We start from the raw sequence: 24,446 nt of genomic DNA on the forward strand, positions 1-24,446 counted from the left end.
CCTGTCTGGGCCCAATTATAAAGGGCGCTCAAGCCCCTTGCTGCGCTAAGCACGAAGCACTCTAAACCATATATAAATGGCTCAGTTTTTATATATATAAATATTTTTGTCACAGTTCACTTCCTTTCATTTCAACAGAAAATGAAAAGGATCCCTATCGAGGGACGTGTTATTTATTTCGTTCTTTTTTTAATTTGATTCGCGTGCGCATCATCTTTCTGTAACGTTACACTCTGAAAAACAATGCTACGTTTTTGGCTTGATAAATTGTGTTGATTTAACCTTCATCTAGAGATCGTCCAATTTTGTTGCCTATTACTTATTCAGTTCGTTTTTAGCAATTAAGCAGTTATCGCTTTACCTTTTGTGTCTTGAGTTGGTCATTATCTAACTACGCCGAAAAAACACCTTTTAAGTAAAAAAAAACGGAACGCGTAAAGAAGATTTGGGGAGGTATATATCTATATCGATATATTATCGTTTTAGGATATCGGAAGCTTTATTCTTTTAGATCCGATATATGTTTAAATTTAAACGGATGGCTTTGGTTACTGGTTATAAGTTAGCTAACTGAAATTTTATCGAGATTTAATGTTGGATGCCGTATCACATGTACAATGTTTTGTTTTTTTAAAAAATTATTTTGTTTAGTTGGAAAACGTGATAAGATTATTTGTGGTCAAATCACGAGGAACCTAATCTGACTCTCAACCACACCCGGATACGTTAATTCCAGCCTAAACAGGTAGCCTAAAAACCTTGATATCCTGACAATATGACAATATACATGAACAATATAGCAGTTCAATAAAGTTTTAAAGTCTTATAAGTTATATAATAATGAAGTTCACTGACACTGATCTTTTGCGATTAAGGAGTTAATTTGCCACTGTACTTATACTCACTTGAACTGGTCACACAATGAAGCTTCTGAAAAATGCAATCAGGTTGCTTTGTTACCAGTTTCACAAAAAAAGCGTAGATTTCAGAAAGTTCTTGAACGATCATTCTATTAATAACGCCAGCACGGCACGTTCAATTGTTGCGAAATTTTCAGACTTTTAATGATAGTTTTTTTTAAAAACGCTTACAAAATCATAGATCAAGCACAATTCTATTTCATTGCATCCGCGTCTCCATAATGGTATCAACTCTGAATAATGCTTTTGCTGCATGTACTCCTCCAATGTTTCGAGCCTTTGTGACTTAGCAGTGCGAAGCCGGGGTGAGATGCATTTACTTTTTTTTCTCTTTTTTTTTTGTAAGTTTACTAATAAGAAATGTAAGGAGGGATTTTCCATGTATTCTTTATTTGCCTCGATTCATATCTAGCTTTTAAATATTCCTTTTGAAGTTGTTTTAGCCGTAATTTACATTGAATTTGCATTGAGTTGTTTTAGTTCCCTTAAATTATGCACATTTTACTTCAATGTTTTCTTTTAAAAGGATAATTTGTTTCTGGATAATTATCTACAGCTTAGTCACTGAACAACTGGATCTTTCTCCTGTTCAAATACAAACCGTTTTAGTTTTTTTAGTTTGACATTTTGAGGGATCCTGAGCAAAGGAAACTCAAATTCTTTTGCACGGCTTTACTGCTGAATCTTTTAAGTTTCCGAAATTCATTTTCTTGACTGACATTTTATTTTGAGTCATTTAGTTTAACATCATATGAACTGTAAAGCTGAATTCCTCAAGGTTTGTTTTCAGTTTTCAGCTGATTTTATTCAACCTTACTTTTTTCAATTTGCTTTGTGATGTTGTAATAAGTTGATCGGTTAGTATAACATGATAGACCACTGTTACCCCTGTATTTCAGTCGATTTACATCGCGGATTTACATGCCTGTACGATTTACATTATTTGATGCACATGCTTGTATGTTTTACGTCCACGAGCTGAAGATTAAACTGTTGAAGTCCAAGTTTGAGTGCTGTCCTGTTTCCATTTGTAGCAGATCCTAGTACCGTGGAATAGTGACGAGTTCCTTTCCTGCTAGCCAAGCGAGTTGCAGAGTTAGTTTCCACCCTTGTTGTTCACATGCCGAAGTCGCTTGATTTCTCTTAACGTTTATTTTCCCGATTTGTGCTTGGAAGGGCAAAACCTATCGTCACAGAAAGCTTTAGTTTAAAATATGCATTAAGGAAATCATAAATTGATGATTGAATCTGCAGGTAGATACGATTAAAGTATTCTAATCGACAGAATTTTACTACCGAGCACAGTTTTTGTCCACAATATCAGACAATATTGTTTTCAAAGGAAATAAAGGGATTACCGAGGGAATTCTTGTAATTATTTTGTTGATCTACAATTGACGAAATCTGTTTTACCTTGCTTAGGCTATCCGAAACATTGTTAAATAAACAATACTTTGCCATATGAATTAGCTTACTCCACTTTAGCTTATTGCAAACTTACTTTGGTTGAACGATATTCCATTTTGTTTTCGTTCAGTTGTTAGTTTATGCTTTTGCATCTTGCAACCTTTGCAACCAACTCAATTAAACCGCAATTGCCATTGCTCGATACTTTCAATGTACAAGAAGGAGTTAAACTGGGCGTTCCTTTGCGGTAGTGGAAGTAGACTTGCGAAATAATTCAGTTGAACGGCTCGTTAGAAAAGGCTAACAAACGATGACGACGTCTTCAAAAAGGTTAAGAGCGAAAATTAGAGTCTAAGAAGTAGGCAAAGTCGTTTGTAGCGCTTTGATCATTTCAGATCTCGAAGTCTAAACCGAAAGAATCTCAAAGCCATCTTCAATTGATGGCATTTCTCCAATACCTCATGCTTTGATTTACGGGACAAATTGTTAATACTTTGTGGAATGATAAAGCTATAATAGTGTTTCTTTTGTGTAAGCTTACCAATTAAAAAAATGAATTAATAGGTGAATATGTGATTTAACCAAGTTCTACACTAGCCCCGTGTTATTTTTTGCTAGGATTCATCATTTCAATTCTTCGCATGTGAAACCTTGTAACACACCCGAAGACTCCATTAAATGCTGTTGACTAGCGCCCAATTAATTTAAGTGGTATAAAACGACGATTGCAATAATTCTGAAACCTTCAATGGACGAGCAGTACAGAAACTAGGCGTTCTTTCTTAGGCTGAAGTGGTTGTAAACTTCTCGGGGTACTTCGGTTGAATGGTTTAGAAGAAAAGACCAATAAACCATGACGCCATCTTGGAAAATGTTCACTCTCGAACGGTGTCTGGAAAGCAGCAGGGCCCGCAAAAGTATGAGTCAGGCAAAGTCTCTGCAGGGATTGTCGCGCTATGATCATTTACGTTCTCAAAGTCAAAGCCAAAGTCACTTTTTTCATTCGTAGGTTTCCTACTAACTTATCTGCGATTTTGAGGTTGTCCTTTTCACATTTTATTACCAACACATTGCGATTTTTGAAATCAGGGTAGCCAGTTTCTGATGAGGCGAAAAAGCGACTTTAAACTTTCGAGGCGACTGAAATTCCCCTAAAACATCCGAACAGATAAATTCTTAGAGCGGTTCCAAATTAACCAAAGAAGCATGTACACTGAAACTGAGCACTTATTGGAAACATTCGGTACTGAGTTGGATGCTTCTAGGGAGAGATATATACCTTGTTGCAGAAGTATAAAATCTCACCAAGAAGACAAAATGGAATAAAATTTAACGAAATAAAGATAGCAGTAAGAAAGCAAAAGCCTTATCATCAGTTTGCATAGTGGTATATTTTTGGGTTGAGGGTTGTTCGAACAACTCGCTCGCTAAGCGAAGAGTTGTCGTGTATCTTGGTTCATATCTTTGTAACCAACAACGACTCGACGCAAGCCAGCGACTACGCCTCATGATCATTAACTAAACAACAATTTTCGGCCTAAAAAGTTCAATTTACCCGTAGACATGTTTGGGCTGATAGCGATGGCCTGAAACATTGAAGGTTTGTCGGTATTTATGAAACGGAACGGGCGCAGCTGTGAATTATAAGGTCTCGGCGGCAGTCCCGCAAATGAGAGTCTAAGTTCGCGCTGTGTAGATCTATGAGCATTTCATTTCTCGAACTCTATTAACCCGAAAGAATCTCGAAAGCATTTTCAATGGATGGTATTTGTCTTATCTTTGATTCAGGTGACAAATTGTCACTTGGGGATTGAACTTGGCCTGCTTTCTCACTTCTAGTATCTTTATTTGGTTAAATGTTATTCCGTTTTGTCTTTTAGGTAATACGTTTTCTGCTATTGCAATACTATAGCTGTTTATACATGCAAACAAAGCTACAACAGTGTGATTGTTATGTAAGCTTACCAGTCACAAAATTCCCCTCTAGAAGTGAGCGGAATATCTGGTGTTACCAAGCGCTTCGCCCTTGATCATTTCAATCCTTCGCATGCAAACCTTATAACAGACCGAAACACTCACCCCCGCTCACAACCAAATCAATACAGACGATTGCAATCATTTGGAACCTCAAAGTACTAGCCTGTTTCTTGGCTTTCAGCTAGTAGAGCGCGTTTTTCGGAGGAAACGAGGGGAAAAAACTAGGGGAGAGTGCGCGTGCTCTACTATATACCGCCTGGAACATGCTATCTGAAAGTACGAGTAGTAGTTGATGTTGTTCAGGGGCACCTAACGACTGTTTTCTGTAAAATATCTCTTCGGAGAAGCAAATATTGCCTAGAATTTTCTATTACTTGAGGACAGCTAAACATTTCTAGGTGACCGTTCCATTCATGTACAATTTTCGAAGCTTATCTAATAAGCTACCTACGATTTTCTGTAGTTTAATTTTCATATTTCACTTTCCAAGTTAGGCTATATTTCGTAGAAAAAAGAAACCTAAAATTTTCGGATTTAAAAATGCCATGGAGAGAGGAATCAGAGAATGTCCCACTTTCTTACGTAATACGTCAAATTACATCTAAAATTTCTGGGAAAATAATGCACAAGCCCTTGTTATTTCGAAAAGACTCAAGTTCTCCTAGGATGACCAAACAAATACAAATTTTATAGCGCCGCTTTGAATGCATTTCTAGAGATCTAAAAGTACTCTGGGTAGCGTTTTAATAGTGTTTTCAATGCATTTAAGAGGAAACCGTCGTTGGGCACGGTGCCCCTGAGTTTTTGATCAACAACTGTCTGGCGCTATCGGTCAGCATTATATATACGTGTTCAACACATTGAAGACTGGCGTAGTATACGGTTGGGACCGCGTAATTTGCTAAGAGGGATCAGGTAATTTGCTTAGAGTGTTTCAAGGCCCATAAAGAAAGGGCTCAGAGAATAAGGTGGTTGTGGTGGGCAGTCACTTAAAGCGCGGGGACAGTGTCATTTAGTTCAAGACTCGTTCTTCCGTGACTTATGAGGAATTACAAGTCAGAGTTTTGAACTGACCTCATTCAGTAAGAGATTAGTTTCCGTTTGTAACAGTCTTATTAGTGTTTCTTTTAGGCACTGAATATTGTACTTTAGAACAGCCCTCTCTTTGACTACGATTTTCCCTTAGGGCTTTCAGCATTTGAATAATTATATTTCATAACGTTAAATTTGATTGCTTTTCGTGTTTGATTTTAGTGTCAATATGTTTTTTCTATATTCTGGTCCATATATCGTTCTCCCAGCTGCATCGAGGACGATGGCTCAGGAAATTGTCAAGATTAGGTTCATAGATTAAGGTTATGTGGTTGACAAGTTTTTGATGTAAGTGTCATTTATCTTATGGTTTAATTAATTCGAGTGTCTTGAATTAGCAGGGGCACCCAACGACAATTTTCGGAAGAATATCTGTTCGGAAGACGATTTGAGATCTAGAATTTTCGAAACATTTGTTGTAAAATTTCTTGCTTGCCTGCCTCTCCTAGGATTTTCGAACATCCAAAAAATGGTATATTTGCCTATTTTTAACGGATTTTTACCTTAAAAAGGTCACCTAGAATTTTCGGAAGCCTTTTTCTGGCTGAAATTTTCGAAAAGGTCAGTTTTGATCCCTACAATTTTCGGATCACTAGACTTTCAGCTAGGAAATCCGAACAGATGAAAAATTTTTAGGGGATAAAAATATGCCTATATCTACCGTTTAAATACTAAAATACGTCTAACAATGCTATGTTTAAGTGGTTTTGAACTATATTCTCGTTGGGTGCCCCTGAATTAGGCTCGTTTGGAATTACAGCTGACGGTTTGACCTACATCAGACTTCCTGTTTCGGTTTTAGTGACTGTTTATTAGTTATACTTGGCATTTTTACTTAGTTTAACGTTAGTTTTGTTTTCGCCCACTTTAGTGATCAACAGAAACTGTATTAGAACTCCCGTGAATAGCAAGTGAAGCCTAAACATTTCTACAGTTTGAGCTCTTTAGGTCGAAAATTATTGCCTAGTTTAAGTTAGATGTAGCGAGATGTAGTGATCATGAAAAATAGTTGGATGCAGTAGTGACTTGCTGCGAGTCGTTGTTAGTTTCAGACAAGAATAAAGAACTCCAAAAAAAATTGAAGAACCGCTTAGCGAGTGAGTTGCTCGAACAACCCACAACCAAACCATATACTATGTAAACTGATGATAAAGCTTTTATCCTTTCTTGCCGCCAACTTTATTTCGTTAAATGTTATTCCATTTTGTCTTCTTGGCAAAGTTTTATGCTGTCTGCAATACGGTATTTATTTATCCCTAGGAGTACCCAACTACCGAATGTTTCCAAATACGTCAAAAGAGTGTCTCAAGTGGTTTTCAGTGTATGCGTTTGGAGCTGCTCTCAAAATCGTAGGTATGTTAGAAGGAAAACTTCGAATATCTTAGAGGAATAGAACCGTTATCCAGAAATGTGTATAGCCTTTCTACAGCTTTAGAAATTTCTACTCAGTGTTCCTTCGAGCAGTTATTTTACTGAAAAAGTTGAAGATAGCTTCGACATTCTTTCTCTTAAATCAATAGACTTTGAGAACCGGAATGATTATAGCGCGACAATCTTTGCAGGGACTTTGCCGACCCTTACGTTTGAGGACCCTGCTGCTTGTGCACGGACCGTTCGAGACGCGGTGAACATTTCCAAGATGGCGTCATTACTTATTGGTCTTGTCTTCTTAACTATTCAACTGACTTACCCCAGGGATTTGCAACCACTTCAGCCTAAGAAAGAACGCCTTGTTTATCTACTACTCGTAAATCGAAGGTGTCTGAATTTTTGCAATCGTTGTTTCATACGACTTAAATTAATTGGTCACTAATCGAGTCTTCGGGTGTGTTACAAGGTTTGCATGAGAAGGGTTGAAATGATGATTGCACCGCCAAAATAGTAAGGGCTAGTGTAGAATTGGTAAAATCACGTATTCACTTATGAGTTGGCTAACATAAACTCTCCTTGCGTTCGCAAACAAAGCCGCACGGAGACGTTTGGGCACTTTCAATCCGGGCTTTCAATCAACAGAAAAACCTCTTTCATTTTCACCAGAACATACTTTGAGGGCTTTTGAGAGACTCGTCGAATTAACGGACATAACAAAAAAAAGAATAAGAACGAGTTTTACAATAACAAAAACTTTAATGTCATTATTATTTCCTGCGGCATTGTTCATCAAGACACAGTGATTATATGAAGAGGCAGATAAGACAATTAACTAGTCAGCTAAAAGGCCCCCAGAATTTGGGACTGTTATTCACCCACGTTGCGATCCAAATTACCAAGTCACCAGAGACCTCGAGACTGTCCAACTCTAAGGAGTGGTGATGGTATAATGTGAGTCAATACTAGACCCGGAAGAACAACAGTATCTAACTTCTCGGGCAAAAAGATTAATTAAAAGGACGCCAGTACAGACAGAAATGGACCGTACTACGCAGAACAAAAAGAAGTCTTGGTGACTTGTCACAGATACCTTCGAAACTGGTTTCGATATCAGATCACTGAAATAGTTTCCCAGAAATATCTAGACTATAATATACTGATGGCGATCATCTTCTCTTTATACTTTTGTATCCAAAACTCAAACCATTGTCAAACTCGCTGGAATCGGGCTGAAACGGCCAAAAATACTAAGAACACACCAAAAATAAAACAAGGAGACAAGGTGTTATTATGTACTTTTATTCAGCAATTTTTTTCAATAACGATCGCTAAAATCCACAAACAAACCCTAATAATATTTCTCTTACTCAACAACGATTCTTACTCGAGAACTTGGGGTACCTGCGGTACATCTACTTTCACTTTGGTTTGCATGTACAAATGACAAAGTGCTTGAACAGTTCTTATATAAATAGAACTAGCAAGTGCCTAGTTGCACACATTGGGGATTGACATTTTTTTAGAAGTGTTATTTACGACGGACCATACTGACCCGGCATTGAAAGAATGTAAAAACAACAACAATATAATGTAATTATAACTGGTGAAATCCCTTCTAGGTGTGTCGAATTCCCCTAAAATCCCCTAAATTCTTGTTTTTGTGTGCGTTGCCTTGTGTTCATTTACCAATTATCCGGTTTAATTTCAAAAAAAAAATAAAAAATATCAGAGTCAGTATGATAAGGTCGTTGCTGCTAATCACAACGGAGCTTTTTAGTAATCCTAAGCTCAACCAGATCAGCTTTCCAAGAGCAGGCCATGCCCAGACTGTCAGCCCGAAAGCATTCAATTACTAAGCATTGACATGTTCTTCTAGTTGAGGATTATATAACAGCGACGCATCTGTACTTATATACTTTCTGTATTGGTCACAATTAACGAAGCCGGGAAATTGCAATTTGGTTCATTTGTTATTAGGTTTCACATAAACTGGAGTTGAAAAATATCTTGAACAACATTCTGTTAAAACATCGACACGTTCACTTTGTGTGTTTGTCAACTTTTGACCTAAAAAAAAAAAGAAAAAACTTACAAAATCACGTGCCTTGTGCAGTTTTGTTTCATTACACCGCGACTCTTTACACTGAAAGGAACCATGAAAAAGGCTTTTGCTGCACTCTTAGCTCTCTCCATCGTTTATGGACTTTGCAGTGCAAAAGGGTGAGACGCATTCATTTTCACTGTATGTAAGATTACTGATAGGAAAACCATGGTTAAAATGCGCACAGGCAATCATAAATTAATGATTGAATCAGGAAGATACCACCAGAACAGGGAGAGATTAGACCTGGTCTGCAAGCTTTACTTTCGGCAGATAGGACTGAAGACGAATTTCACTCTCTCTTCACTTGTCTTAAGTATTCTACTCTAACGGACAAATTTTAATGTACAATAAAATGTACCTTCATTTTCAAAATATCGAGCAAATTTTTTTTCAGTAGAAATAACGATGAAATTTGACATACCCTTCCCTGCCAGGTTTACGCGGTAAATTGTTACAACTTTAGCATAATGATAAGCTTAATCTTTCCTGCTACCTGAACTTATTTGTCATGTAAAATGTTCTTCCATTTTGTTTTCTTTGGTAAGTTTTATAAGCCTTGTCCATTTTGTATATTCTGTATATTCATAAAGCTACATGTTGTGGTTTTGAGCGGCCTAAAAAGTACCCGGCCAGCTAAATTGTGCGCTTCTTCTTCGGTGCGTTTATCATTTTAAACTTTCGCACGTCAACCTGATATTTTCTTTTAAACGTTAACCTCGCTAATCCTTAGATGTCTGATTGTTGCCTGCTTCCTGTGTATTTCTCTCTGTCGTAGTCGCAACTGCTGTATGAGCGTATAATCACAGGCTGATTTAGCGGAGAGTACATACCGCAGCCCCTTCTTAATGCTGTTTAATTTCTAAAGAATTCTTTCGAAGCTGCGTCCTCCAGAGCCTTAATTTTTGGACAAAACGCCGTGCGAGAGTTCTTTAAACAAGTATCTGTTTCTAAAAAGCTGGTACACCACAAGCCTAGACCACTTTTTCTGAATTTTCCGGATCTACTCCTGAATGTGACAGCTGTTCAGAAATCTTCGGCTATTTACGAGAAGAAGACCTTAACATGCGCGTACATTCTTGGGCTGCTGGGGGCTGTAGATTCCCGAAAGGCAATATCCCGAAGGACCGTGCCGCCATATATAGGATATGTATATAGATATGTGCCGCTGTGAAGGCTAGTCTGGGATAGGTATAGAAATCAGAGAGTTTAAAACTAGAATAGGGTATCATCTTCCAAAAAACTGATAAATTGATTGAAGATTTTAGTCTAGACTATGGACGGCGAGCGATGAAAGGCAGCTGTATTGCAAGCTTAATACTAGTTCCTTTAATATTTTCAACTTAAATTTGTCAAATGACACGTTAATTAAAGAAAAGAGTGTTCAAAATCATCTGCTATAGGAACTCACTGGAATTCAGCTACAACTAATCCTGGCCTCAGAAATATACTACGTACTGAAAATGAAATTAACGTACTGCTTCTGAATGAGATTATGGAAAGGATGAGCTCCAATCTTGGACATGCAAATACTACTCGTAAATATAACTGCTTCTGTCTGAACGGGGTCAAAGGCCTAAGACAGCTTTCCATTTAAGCTCATTTAATTTCAAGGCTAGGCATTAAATTCACTAAAAGACAGACAGATTGTAAATAGCTACGAAAACCAGAGAAAACAATCTTTCTTTCCCCCCATTGCTTGAACGAATCTTGATAATTTATCGATCTGATGAAAACAAAAATGAAAAAAGGTTGTTTAGTGTAATTAATGGTTTCATCTGCAAGAGTTTATATCATTTGTTTTTGCATTTGCTCTGATCTCGGATTCCACGAATCACTTTAGGTTTACTGCGTTGATTACGTCATAATACTTGATCTCCCCCATAGGAGGGTCTCAATGGGGTTAAGCGATAGGCGTAAAACGGCCAAAAATTTAGTCGATAGCCGTAAAAATTGAAAAATTTTTACCGTTAGTCGTAAATAGGGTAAAAAAGAGTTAACCGTAAAAGGAATTGTTCGCCAGATTTGCTAATTTTAAGGAAGGTGCTAAACTCACTTATGGTTGCGTTTTTTATTTCCTGGCTACTGTACGTGATTCCGTACGCACCTTAGGCCAAGCGCCCTTTAGGTGTTGACCTAGACGTAGGCTCCATTTCCGCCGCTCTCTCGGGGAACTAATTTTTTTCCATGGTGAAAGTGTGGCTTCTTGCTGGGGACAGGAGCCTACTGAGGATTAATATTTGGGATTTTCAGGAGGTCGGGCCCTCAAAACAATAGTGAAACAACACGCAGAGATGTCACTGTTTGAAAAAAACGTTGCTGATAAATAACAATTCCGTTTTTTTTCTCTGATGCTACTGTAGACATTGCCATGCCTCGTCCCTGTACACGTCTTACCACGCAATCTCGGTCATCAAGGCATTTCGGTGGGAGCTCGCCCAGACCACGTGACCCAAAACGCAAAAGCCGCGCGGAATAATGAGGCCTACGGACAAGGCAACGGCAGAAAGTCGTTCCGTACAGTCCTTCGCTATCATTAAAAACACCGGACACGAGAATTTTGTCTTTGGCCGTTTTCACACTAGAGCTAGAAACGGATTGACTGGCCTGTGTACAGTCGCGCCCTCCCCACAGACACCCCTTCTCCGATTTTTCATGAGGGGAGGGGGCGGCTGTACACAGGCTCTCTGAAATGGATAATCCAGCTTCAAACAGTCCGTCAAAATTGATGGATAAAGTCAGGCGGATTGTTCATTCAAAGTTAAAACTATTTCATTTTTAAATTAAGGCGTATTACCTATCTGACGCGAATCATTAAACGGATAAGTCGTCTCACACGAATAATCCGTCTCTAGTGTAAAAACGGCCATTTCTGTTATAAGGAATGTCGCGTCCCGGCTTGAGATGGGCGTTCGCGTGTCTGCTCTTTCTTTTTCACAAAGATTATTTTTAAATTGACTATTGACATTTCTATGTGTAAAATAATATCAGAAGTGGAATACTTTTAAAAAAGTATGATCTATCAAATGTTAAAATTTTTCAAAAGAATAGCTTATTTCATCCCGAGATGATCCGAAGACCTTTATTTTGCTTTAAAGACACAAAAAATTCAGGTTAATTAATATTTAACTCTTTGAAACAAAATTAATTAATTTTTAATTTTTTTGTTAACCGTAACTTAAAAAAATTAAGCGATAGCCGTAAAAGAGCCAAAATTTTAGCCGATAACCGTAAAAGCCACTACCCCATTGAGACCCTCCCATAGGCTAGCGTTTCCGCTCGAGGTAATGCGCGAATCAAAAGCTGAAACGAAAACAAAACAAGAAATGAAGAGGACACAGTTTTTTGCTCTCGCTCCAAGTTTTTGCGCACGGAAACGCTTGCTACACAGGCTACCCATAGGCCACCTTGTCGAGCCTTGGTTTGCATATCGATAGGAAACCTTCCGGCAGTGAACATAAATTTGGGCTCCTGAATTTGTAGGAAAGTCAGCCGGTGTACGATCAAGTTCGGCCGTGCCTTCTAGATTCAGGAAGATTGTATCGTCAAGAGCAAGGTGCAATTATCAGAGGATCCGTTCAAAAGACATTTAATCTCGAGAAAATCAAATTTTAAGGGAATCTAGATCGAATGGTTTCCAAAGAATATAGCTCATTTGTAAATGTAAAACAAAATATATTTACATAGAGCACCTCAATTAATCCTTATCAAATCCCTCTTTCTAGCAATGTTTTCACACTCGTTTTTAAAGAGATTTAAACTATTTTTGCCAATTGAAATTGCATTTCAAAAGCGCTTCGTTTCAAGCACAATAATGGTAGTAGTGACAGCAACAGACCTATTTTTTCTTCTATAGATTGCAATCCTCTAATGACACCGTTTGCCAGCGTTTTCCAAAGGATGTTGTGATTGGTTTTGGTAAGTTTTCTGTCTGATTAAAAAACCCTTCCCGCATTTCATCCCAGTGAGCACACACAATTACAAGTGAATGAAGACGAGAAAAAAAGTTCATCAGATATCGAGTTTATGTCCTGAGTTTGTGCCTTCGACTGTGTTTACAGCAATGCTTGATTTCCTGTCGAAGACTTGGTACTTTCCATGTCTGTATGCACTGTGTCCCTGTGTGTATACTGCACGTGATTTTGCCCCTGCTTTACGTTCCTTTAGCTTTTTACTTGTCCCTGTGTGTGTACTGCAAGTGATTTTGTCCCTGCTATAAGTCCCTGTCAATTGTCCCTGAGGGTGTACTGGACGTGATTTTGCCTCTGCTTTACGTTCCTGTCACTTGCCCCTGAGTGTGTACTACACGTGATTTTGCCCCTGTTTTACGTTTCTTTTTACTTGTCCCAGGGTGTGTACTGCACGTGATTTCGCCCCTGCTATACGTTCCTGTTACTTTTCCCTGTATGTGTACTGCACGTGATTTTGCCCCTGCTATACGTTACTGTTGCCTGTCAATGTGTGTGTACTGCACGTGATTTTGTTGCTAACACGCATGTCCTTGCAACACGAGCCCTCGTTTTTCCTTTTCTCCCATGAAACCCTTATGACATCACTTATCGTTCTTTTGGTCCATTTTAGTTAGAGCAGAGGCGCGGTTCATTACACATGATGTGGGTGAATGTAAGGAAGTAACTCAACAGGTAGTGAAAGATACCAAATGTCGTTAAGTGCTCTCTTTCATCAGTGATTCCACATAGTACATACAGTTTCGTGGTAAATAAGTCTATTTCCTGTTGTGAGTCAAATTTGTGACTTGCTTGATTATTAAACGCAGCAGTAGCTCGGTGTTAGAGCGCTGAACTGCGGAGAGGGAGGTCGCGAGATAATTGACACGACCGGACAACTTGAGGTCTATCTATATTTATAACTATTTCAAAAACTGGTTGCCACCATTTGGTTAAGTTCCTTTTTAAGTATGAGGTTTAGTTTTTGGTCCTGGGATTTTTTTAACCCCGATTTTTGCCCCATTGGGTCATCCCCGTCACAGTAAAATGCGGAGGACTCCCCTGGGAGAGGTATAGTAGGTATCGGAGGGCTTTGGCTGTCAGCAGTCTTAACAAAGTGGAACGTTTGTAAGCACCATAATTTTTAGGTAACTTCGACAGCTCTCTTATTTTTCTTGATCTTAAACAAATTATGATGATATGTGATTTCCCTTTTTAGCAATTTTTTAAAACCCTTGAACATAATTTTAAAATAATTTTTTATCATGTAGTTTTAATTTACGCAAGGCCCCCTTTGATACCAGCCAATGGCTGATAGGGCTAGCCTGCCTAAATAAAGTTGACTTGACCTGACTTGACTTGACTTGACCATGTTACTTTCTCAAGTACTGCATTTGTAACCTTTTTAAAAATTAGCTTCCGGCTCCAGACCGAATTAATAAAACCGGCAACAGCTGTATCCCACAAAGCAGCACAGAGGAACGTATCTTGGTGTATAATCAGCATGTGATTGTAAAAGATACAATTCGTGCATGTCAGAAAGTGCCAAATGGTTGTGTGCGCCTGCCAAATACAGTCACGTATTATCCGGGAACCAAGTATAGCAAGAGCGTCGATGTCGGCGTTTGTGGGGGAGGCTGTCAAGAGGGCTTCGCTTGCAAATCTGTCATGAATGTCACAGCAGCCATACGCAGTCCAAATGGTGAGTAAATCAAGCATGTACAGTAAAACCTCGAAATAGCAAACACTCCGCTACCCCAGTTATAGTTACATGTATCCCGGGGGGGGGGCACCTGGGTATTTTTTGGGTGGGTATCTGCCGCCTGGGACTCCAAATTGGCACCGCGTTCTAAAAAAACTTTCCCCTAAAATTGATACCCCGTTCTACAAATGGGCCAATTTTTTATACCCCGTTCTAGAATTCGCCCTAAAACAGATACTCCGTTCTAGAAATGGGCCAATTTTTTATACTCCGTTCAAGAAAGTTTGTAAATTGAAATAGCCCTGTTTTTTTTAAAAGATATTTCTCTAGTTGTTCGACTTATACATCAAATAAACGCTTCTTCATAATCAGCAAGAATTTTAAGCAGAAGATAAAGCCGTGATCCACAATTTTTTATACCCCGTTCTAGAAAACGCCTCTGAAATGGATACCCCGTTCTAAATCAGGAGCTTCAAAATCACGACGCCGTTGGGAGGCACATGCCCGTATAGGTAATGTATGGGAGTACCCCCCCCCCCCCGGGCATGTATCCGACGTGATCCGTATCCTAACATAACGCACTTCCGTCCCAGTCCCTCGGTACTTTTTATTGCTAGTTTACAGGTGACGTCATGGTGGCCGCCGTCTTTGTTGCCAAAAGTACAACAGCTTTTCACTCCGATGGAAACTCGGACGAACTTATCCTCGTTATAGCTTGAAGTTTAAGCCGCCCATTTTACACCCTCTCGTCAAAACTATAACGTTATTTTCTCGATCTTTAACGATGGTAGTTGTTATAATTTGTCTTTCAAAGGTGTACGAAGCATTTCAGTCATAAAGCAGTGCTCATGCGTAAAACCATACTGCTACAGAGCAACACATTTTGAAGCGTTTCTTGAACAATACGCTGATGGTAAAGGAAAGATGGCTACCAGGACTAAGGTATATAAACAGCGTTAATATCAAAGATGCATCGAATAAGAGTATTTAACATATTTAAATAATCTGAGGTTTTTTTTTTTTTTTTTTTTACAAACGGCAACTTGAGAAACACTGGAGGCTTATTATCGTCAGCCGAGAAAAGGCCAATAAATATTGAAACAAATCTGACGACCTCATGTGTTTTACAATGATGGAAATAAAGTGAAACATTTAAAATGATTCAAGATGGATGGAAAAAAATTAAAGATAGTCGTTTAACTGCCAAAACATAAAGTATAGAACAAACGAAAACCAAATTAAGTCACTCCAACCTGTAAGAAGGGCCCTCCTGCAGTGATCACGTCAGAAGAGGAAATTTCACCACTCGTTTGTAAGCATAATTCTTCTTACTTTCACTCTTTGTGCGAGGGTATTCTTTTCAACTCTACTGCCTTGGATCGGGAATTCATTAATGCAAACTGACTTCGCAACTTTAAAATCTCAAACGGTGGTGAAATTTGCTCCTCTGACGAAAACATGCATAAGAGCTAAGAACATTTCCGAGTTGCCGCAAGTGTTTGTTTCCTTTCATTGGGGTGAAAATGGTTTCTTTATTGTCATGCAAATATAAACTCATTTTCACAAGAAAGGTTTTACACTTAGCCTCCTTTTGAAAGTGAGATTTTGTGGAACTCGCAAGTAGCCTATTTATAAAACTATGCAGTGTTTTAATGGAAATCACTTCTTAGCTTTCTCTCTTTTAGTTTAACGTCTAGTATCAATGCCTGACTTAACTTTTAGCAATAGAGTTTTTTCTTTAATATAAAATAAATACACGTCGTTTTCTTTTCAGTTGGTGGACATGGGTAAATGCGTCTACGAAGAATCCTGCCCCTCCTACAAGAATCGTGATGGGTGAGTCAATTGTGACACATGCGGAGATTCCAAAGCCAAACTCAAGTGAAAATTCTAAATTTACTTTCGCGTCATTTTTTGAATAACGAATAACAAGTATTCATTTGTAAAAAAAAAAAAAAACAATAAAACCGATTTGCGGCCCTTCTGTCATACCAATTGAGCACAATTTTAACTAAACCACCTTTATGAAATAATTATTTTAGCTCACTGTGGAACTCATTTCAACCCTGAAGTCCAAATGTAAATAAGCGATAACATTGCGCGGATCATTATACCTTTCTGGGAAACTGCCCACCTACCCCTCCCCTAAGCCAACATTTTGCCCTTAGTGAGAAGGTAGCGTAAAAAAATGGGTTAGGGGAGGGGTAGGTGGGCAGTTTCCCAGAAACGTATAATGAATGCGCTCGGCACCGTCTTGAATATTCACGGTAAATAACTGGGCTCGATCTTGTGACGTCACTGGATGAAAAAATACCCGGATTTAGCGTCCACACGATTCCAGATTCATAGCGGATTCAAACATTTCCACATCTGGAGAGCGGATCCAAAAGGTTGCGGATACACTGGATACGTGTAGACTGAAGCCGAATTCGCAAAGAAAAAGTTGCGGATCCAAAAATATTTGGTTATGTGTGGACGGGGCCTAATTCTTTTTTAAACCTGGATACAGTCCTTTAGAATATAACTCCAGAAAAATTCCCAAACATTGGGAAATTGAGCGACATGGAAAAAGAGCGATGAATACTGAAACAGTGTGGACTCACTTTTTAAGAGACCCAGTCCCACCTTATGTCGAGCTCTGACATGCATAGGATGGCTCAAAATACGTCACTCGACCCAGGCCCAAAATGCCCAGGGCCTAAGATATAATTTTACATATTTAGCAAGCTGTAAAAAATGGAGATTTATCTACAATCGAAAACAATCTGTGGCCTCGTTTATTAAAGGTTTTCTTTTTTTTATTATTCTAGCTTAGTCTGTTATTCAGTTTAACAAATTTGGGGTTATATGCACTTTAAGCTAAATAAGCACTCACAGACACGATCCCAGCCCTTTGAGTGATGCGAATGCCATTTATCCATTTTTATTTCCTACTTTCTGCGTGTTCACTTAATCGTAAAACAAGCATTACATTGCGCAGGCCGTCTTTCCTCAGACACTGCTTAACCAAACGAGCTCCAATGACACACTCACAGGCATATCACTTAGGGCATGCCTTTTTCATTCAAGCGAAGCACAGACGCCACAAAATCATTACAAATGCTTAATAAGAGGCTGGCCTTGAAATCTACAGTCACTTCATGTTGGTTTTTTGAAAAACAAAATCGACCGACTTACACATTGACTCTTTATTTTCTTTTCAAATAGACCAAGAAGAGATCCAGCCTCATGGCCGCCCAGATTTTGGCCGGACACCTTATGTGAATCGGAGAAAAAAAAGTACCACACATTTATCTCAAGTGGAGGTCGTCACATGAACATCTCTACCATAGAAACGTGCCACTGTGAATCCTAAGCACAACGGATACTCAAGCCATGTGTGTGTTTTTCATCGATTAGGCTAAGCTAAAATCTGTCGTTAAGCTTTCACGTTGCCATTTATTAGGATTTTTTTCATTTGTTTCTACCAGAGCTACCTCTTTCCCTTCGTTTTTGTGGAAATTTTCTAAGAAATTGATCAATTTAGAATTGCGAAGTAACTCAATAAAGCCTGTGTGTGTATGCGTTACACGATCTGTTCTTTTGTTCCGGTATCTTAACTTGTACTTAGCCTGGTTCTCAACAGCATGCAAGTCTAGCATCGCAAATATAAGCGTTAGTCTCCTACTTCCAGCGTAAGAGCGTCCCAGATGTGAGCACCATGGTGAACGTAAGGACAACGATAAAAATGTTCTCTTTTCATTATTGTGCGTTTGCGTGCTAGGAATTCGTTTTTGCTGTACTTGACCCAAGACTCGGTTACTTAAACAAATTCTAACTCAGGCCACGGATTAAGAAATCATTGGACCCAGGATGGCTCATGTTGGAGCTTAAGGTCTGTTTAAAGTATATCAGAAACTCATAAGGGGTTGAACAACCTCTTATGAGTTTCTTAGTATATTTTAAGTGGATTTACTTTTAAGAAAATGTTTTTCTAGTCCGCTCTACGCTTAAAGCTTTTCATGTTAGATTTTACCAGGTTATAGCGTTGGGCAAACTGACAATATCTTAGTTTGAACGAAGAACATGGGAGAAGTTAGCTGCACTAATGACTTTAATTAGAAGGAAAATCACGTGGTAGCCTATTGTCTGGAAAGCCAAACTCTAGGTCGAGGGTTTCTTTCTTCTCTTCGCTGAGCGTCGAGAAGAGAGAATCTTGATCCGCCAGAAAAGTCGTCGGTCACTTTATTTCTTGCAGCGTTCACTGACACGTATATATACACCATATCGTGAAAGTTGCTTTATTGTGCAACCTCGTTCCCAGGATCTTCTTCGTGATCGTGAGAACGAGGTTGATTAAAATGTGATTCCCCTAAATAGGAGCAACAGAATCCTAAAGTGTGACGTCATAAAAAATTAAATTGTGAAATTATGGGATTTTTCAGGGTATTTATGAAAGAACAACATCCAAAAAGCCTACTTGCCAAAACATTAGCATTCCAGGGCAAATTGTCTTTGCAACATTAGCCAGTTATGCTCTGATGACTCCGTGCAAATTCTTCTAAATTGACTCTTCATAACATTAGGAACCGAGCCAAATTTAGAAGAATTTGAATGGAGTCATCAGAGCAACACGGAACTAGTATCTCCGAGAAAATTGGCCCCACAATGCTAGTTTTTAGCAAGTAAGCCTTTCGGATGTTGTTATTTCAAAATATCCCAACAAATCCCGTAATTTCAAAAGTTAATTTTTATGACGTCATCACTCTATAGTTCATCATGACTACTTTTTTTTCAGCTCCTACTTCTCCTATCTTCGAGATTATTTCGTTTTTTTTAATTTTCTATGTATAACAATTACAATATACTGAGGTTACCAAGACAAAGAAAACACTTTTTTTGCGCTGTTTTCTTGAAGTTAGAGGAGAAATATTTGGAAAATTTGATTTATTAATTGACAGCCTTACGATGTACTGTCGTGCGCGCCCATTCTACTTAAGTTGCTATTAATCACAAGCTCAGCTAAACTTGACTTCTTGTTTCCAGTTTGACAAAACGTTCATTTTTTTTGCGTTGTTTCATCATTTTATGCTCTCTAGATAAGGAAGGAAATTTTTGAATCCGCTATACATCCGGAAACGTATGGACGCTAATTTATCCACAACGTCACAAGATCGAGCACAGTTCTTTACCGTGAATATTCAAGACGGACTATTCGGAATATTCAAGACGGTCCTAGCAAAGAAACATTTGCGGATTCAAAAATATCCGGATATGTGTAGACAAGGCCTTAGTTATTCTTCCTTTCGAAAACGAATTAAATTTTTATAGGAAAAATTGCAAGTGTAGTAAGTGTTACACTTTTGTTTCTTATTCCTGGTCAACTAGAAACTTAAACTGCCACTGTTTTTATTGGCTGAATTTATCCGAAATACATTTATACATTACTCCTTAGTGTGGACTATCATCTTCCCATAAAACTAAACGCAAAATATCTCATTTGCAGCCACTGATCTACAATTTATTCACTTCCAATGCCCTGAAAGGAGAGGTGAATCTCATTTCCATCTGTTCCTGGGTTTCGCCGGCAAAAGCGCTCTCAGAATTATAAATGATAAGCTTGATGGATATTTCATGAAGTTATTCCGGTTTAAAAATATATTTTACATTCGTTTGGAAAATAAAACGAAATGCAATGTCAGCTGGCACATGTAAGCTTCAAAAACGGAAATAAAAGTAAATTGAAAATGCATAGTTTCGAAAATACTTTTTCTTTTGACCAATGTTTTGAGTAAACATCGCTTGACATTTAGCCGCATTTAGCCACAGCGTTTTGCCGCTTTTAAGCACCGACATACAGACATCGGAAGTTCTGTTGACAAAGATTAGACAATAATTGTCAAATATTAGGCAACATTTGTTGCTTTGCTTTCACGTTTTGCAGTTTGCGTTATTGGTGAGACCTAACCGGCGATTTATTGATTGAACGACACTAAACAGGGTAACACAGAATTCACGAAGGGTGCAGGTTGGAGCAGGTGCTTCATATAATTTCTTAAGTGAACAGGAAGGTCTGAATAATTAGCAGATCGAATTACTATCAGCTTTAAGAAGCGCACATTTAACAGTGCTGTCTTCCAAGTGTCTTCCTGATCTTTCATCAAACTACTCTGCGGAAAAGTGTTCGTGCCGGCCAAGAAATATCATGAACGCTACTTCAATAGACGTCTTCGCCCTGCAGCTTAAAAACCGTTCAACTGCGGTTCAAATTGTAGAATCGTTTTTCTTGCTCCTGATCAACTTTACTTCTTTTTCCGGAAATCTGTTGCTTGGAATTTCGGTCATCAAAAACCCGAATCTTCGAAGAACTGTGCCTAACATGTACATTATAACTTTGGCTGTCTCGGACTTCTTAATGTCATTGCTGGGGATTCCGTTTTCAGTAGCTTCTCTTGTCACAGGAAAATGGCCGTTTAACAACTTTGTTTGCCAGCTACAAGGATTCTGGATTCTTCTTATGTGCGCCGTGTCTTTGCAGACTCTAGCCGTCACCGCTGTGAACAGATATTTCCGAGTTGTTCGTTCCCGCGCGTCGTACCAGAGAATCTTCAGCATGAAGAAAACAAAAATAACAATTGCAATTCTGTGGGTCATGGCTCTCTTTGCGCCTCTTCCGTATGTTGTTGCAGGCCACGAGTTTTTCTTTCACACTGGAAAGGTCTTCTGCGCTCATAACGCGGAATCGTTGTACGAAGGCTACGGAGCTTATTTGGTTCTCGTTTATGTAGCCATTCCCCTCATCATCATCATAACCTGTTACACGCGAGTTTTCATCGCAGTACGGAAACACAACTTAAACTTTCGCTTTCGAATTCGCCAAAGAAGCACGAACAACGCCCGGAACAACACCTCCATGGACAACAGCGGCATCTTGTCGGTTGAAGAAGTGAACGTGACATACATCCTACTGGTTGTTGTCATTAGTTTTCTAACCTGCTGGACTCCCGTCTTAATCATTGATATGATCGATTTTATAAACGGAGATTGGAAGCTCAAGCGACAAGTCTATGTAAGCTACACCTGTTCTGGCTTCGCTAGTACAGCTCTCAATCCCATCATTTACGGAATCATGAATCGTTCCATCCGTGCTGAATATCTGCGAATCTTGACACCTGTTAGGTTTTGGTCTTCTCTTTCGCAGAGTAGCCTGCAGAGTGCCAGTAGAAGTTTCCAGCGCAGCAATGGACAGAAGAATCGCGAGGTGGTGGCCAGAAACAAGGTTGATGCCGGATTGGAAATGGATGGAGAAATGGATGGAGAGGAAAAGTACAGAGAGCAAAGGTGTTGAATATAATAACAAGACTCGAGCGTATCAAACCAAGAACTTGAAAAATCAAGGAGAGGCATCGGAAAAAAAGCCCGCTTGTCCAAGCACCCTCTAAGACACAAGAGCATCTTGCGAAATAGCTGACTGAATCGAACTTGCTGAGTTTTTAATAAAACTAAGAAGGGTGCTACTTGGAGTGGGCTTCACTTTTATAAAAAAAAACAATAATAATAATACGTTGATTTATCGACTTAGAGGAATACCTCTTGTTATCAACGGCTGTATAATAGGATAATTTATGATGAGAAAAAATACCACTGCTCTCCGACTGAATGAAACTGAAGCTCGGATAAGAAAATAAACTAACAGCAAGTGAGAAACAGAAAGCCTCGAATCGAAAAAACAACGAATTACAAACTAGGGTTATCAAAACTGGTTCAGTTGAAATCAGAAAACTTTTTCTGGTCAAGATAAGAGACAATCTCGAAAAAATAGTTTCATTAAATAAAGCGATCCAACTTTTGTGCTTATACTATCGATTGAAAAGGTGACAGAATACTAGGAAACCATCGCGTCGAAGAATTACCCTCAGCACACAACGTCTATCGTCGGAAATCGTAAATTAACTTGCTTTAATTTTGTATATAAACTTCATTTGGAAACCAAAGTGGGAATATAATGTAATCACTCTGATATGCTATTAAATAAATGTAGTGATATATTTAGGCGATCTTGTTGTAGCCGCGGGGCCGCCTCGCGCTCAGTGCTTTTTTAATAAAGGAACGCGCCGTTGGTAAATAAAATTGATATACGACGGTGTACTGTACGGCCTATGTAAAAAGTTTACGCTCATCTGCTACTATGTTTGTTATAAAACAAACAACGTCGCTTTCCAGTAACAACGGATTGCTTGGGGTCCCGAAGAAAACCACCCTTGTTAAAAATCTGATTCAGTTTCCGCTTCTCTTTGAATGCACGCCCTCATAATCTTTTTTAATATCAGTATAAAATACAGTTCAAGATGTAACCATATTTATTTACGACAGGCCTTTGACTATTTTAAATAAGGAGCTTCAGTAACGACGAAGGCGAGGTCAACGAGAACGGCAAAAAAAGCGCTAGGTTTAGATTGGCAAAACAACAACTCTGCACGTGCATCACGCTTTTTGATTATCTTTACCATCACTGCACAAACGACTACGAAGTAAAAATACCTAATTTCACGTTTTGTGCAGGACGTGAACACAAGTCCACGACTTTCTTTTTCTTTTCCTGAACTTCGATAGTCTTTTAGTATTAAACTCCAGTAAAATTTGCCAACATTTGAAGAATTGAAAAAGATGGTATATAGCGCGATAAAGTTTGAAGAACGTAAACGGCGACTTCACTTTTAAGTAAAGCGACGTTTAATTTTCGTAGTCATCGCAGTCGTTTGTTGCTTGTCGACGCTTGATATTTTGACAAGAAAGATGACAGCTTTCAGTCTTGCAAAAGCTTGACTAATATAGGGTTAATAAAAACTACACACCTGCTAGCTGGTCAGCCTAGATCTGACAGCATAAAAACTATACAATACATAAATTATTTAAGCCTTTTTTTATTTCTTCCTGTGCCACGTTTATCTCAAGTCAAATAAATCGCGTTCATTAAAAAATGTCGCACACACAACTTCCTTCATCTAACTCAATACTAAAATAAATTTGGATCTCTTCAATTTAACCATTTCGTTAAAAAAAACTTTAATTTCTATTTCGATTTGTAATCCCGGTATTTACCCAATTCAAAATGGGTTGTCATCACCGTAAAATTAGTGCTTTTGCTGTTGTTTGATCTTATTTCCCGATTCACATTCCAATTTATTGAAAGTAAATCACATCAACAGCCAGTTACTAGAAATTATTGTTTTATTTTACATAAAGATCGATAAAGACCACGTACATCCTAGTGCATGATGTAATATGTTGCTGTATCACAATCTTCAAACAGCTAAAGGAAGATAATAAACCCTTACTCAATGTTTTAGTAAATCATTCAATGTCAATTATCAAGGCGTAATGTCCGCCACATCAACTGCACAAGGTTTTTGGTCTCGCTTTTCCCGCAAGCTTACGGAACTCTTAGCTAACAATCAACAAAAATTTTAGAAGGCAATTGACAAAAGATCATGATTTTTGAGGAAAATAAGACACTTCCGTAATAAGTCGTAAACTTTCCCACTGTACGCATTTGAAATGTCACGCTACAAAATGCATTTCGCCCTGAATGGCACAGGTAACCAAACTCACAAGTAATTTTCGTTGTTGTTTAGGTAGAGATCGCATTTTATCAATAAAAAAAAAAGAACTAATATTTTGATCGTCAAGAGGGGCATTCGGAGGATGTGGAAATTTGAAGAACTGATTTCTAAAAAAAAAAATGCCCGGGGGATTGCCGTGGGGATGTTACCTTTCCCGACAGTTAAAAAACCAATTGCTTCTTAAATTTTGTAATCTCCCAGTTAAAGCTATTAATATTTTGTTTGCTGACAAAACTAACTAGTTAAACGTGACGTTGGGTTCCCCTTCGGCTAGATCGATGTTTATTGGGTCTTTATTAAAACAAAACTACGACTCCCGCAAAAAAA

The 24,446-nt window shown here is 38.5% G+C and overlaps 2 protein-coding genes and 1 long non-coding RNA gene across 3 annotated transcripts; all 3 read left to right on the plus strand.

The window, feature by feature from the left end:
* The first annotated feature begins 8,795 nt into the window (after positions 1 to 8,795).
* LOC140949293 (uncharacterized) lies at positions 8,796 to 13,517 on the plus strand. Its single transcript, XR_012167107.1, has 3 exons — positions 8,796 to 8,987; positions 12,725 to 12,786; positions 13,450 to 13,517. It is a non-coding gene; the product is annotated as an uncharacterized lncRNA (long non-coding RNA).
* Positions 13,518 to 14,173: 656 nt separating this feature from the next.
* On the plus strand, positions 14,174 to 18,069 carry LOC140948295 (uncharacterized). The gene is made up of 4 exons (XM_073397527.1): positions 14,174 to 14,517; positions 15,332 to 15,459; positions 16,292 to 16,353; positions 17,725 to 18,069. Exons 1-4 carry the CDS (start codon positions 14,484 to 14,486, stop codon positions 17,870 to 17,872), a joined length of 372 nt encoding a protein of 123 aa, XP_073253628.1. The 5' UTR covers positions 14,174 to 14,483; the 3' UTR covers positions 17,873 to 18,069.
* Positions 18,070 to 20,309: 2,240 nt separating this feature from the next.
* On the plus strand, positions 20,310 to 22,005 carry LOC140947873 (melatonin receptor type 1B-B-like). Its single transcript, XM_073397086.1, has one exon. The coding sequence runs from the start codon at positions 20,702 to 20,704 to the stop codon at positions 21,842 to 21,844; it is 1,143 nt and encodes a 380-aa protein (XP_073253187.1). The 5' UTR covers positions 20,310 to 20,701; the 3' UTR covers positions 21,845 to 22,005.
* The last annotated feature ends 2,441 nt before the right edge of the window (positions 22,006 to 24,446 follow it).

Source organism: Porites lutea, chromosome 9 (assembly GCF_958299795.1).
Source record: "Porites lutea chromosome 9, jaPorLute2.1, whole genome shotgun sequence".
NCBI classification, from domain to species: domain Eukaryota; kingdom Metazoa; phylum Cnidaria; class Anthozoa; order Scleractinia; family Poritidae; genus Porites; species Porites lutea.

Coding starts and splice junctions, on each gene's coding strand:
- LOC140948295 (XM_073397527.1), top strand. CDS start 14,484: ATGAATGTCACAGCAGCCATACGCAGTCCAAATG. Junction 15,460..16,291: donor AGATGGCTACCAGGACTAAG/GTATATAAACAG, acceptor TTTTCTTTTCAG/TTGGTGGACATGGGTAAATG. Junction 16,354..17,724: donor TCCTACAAGAATCGTGATGG/GTGAGTCAATTG, acceptor CTTTTCAAATAG/ACCAAGAAGAGATCCAGCCT.
- LOC140947873 (XM_073397086.1), top strand. CDS start 20,702: ATGAACGCTACTTCAATAGACGTCTTCGCCCTGCAGCTTAAAAACCGT.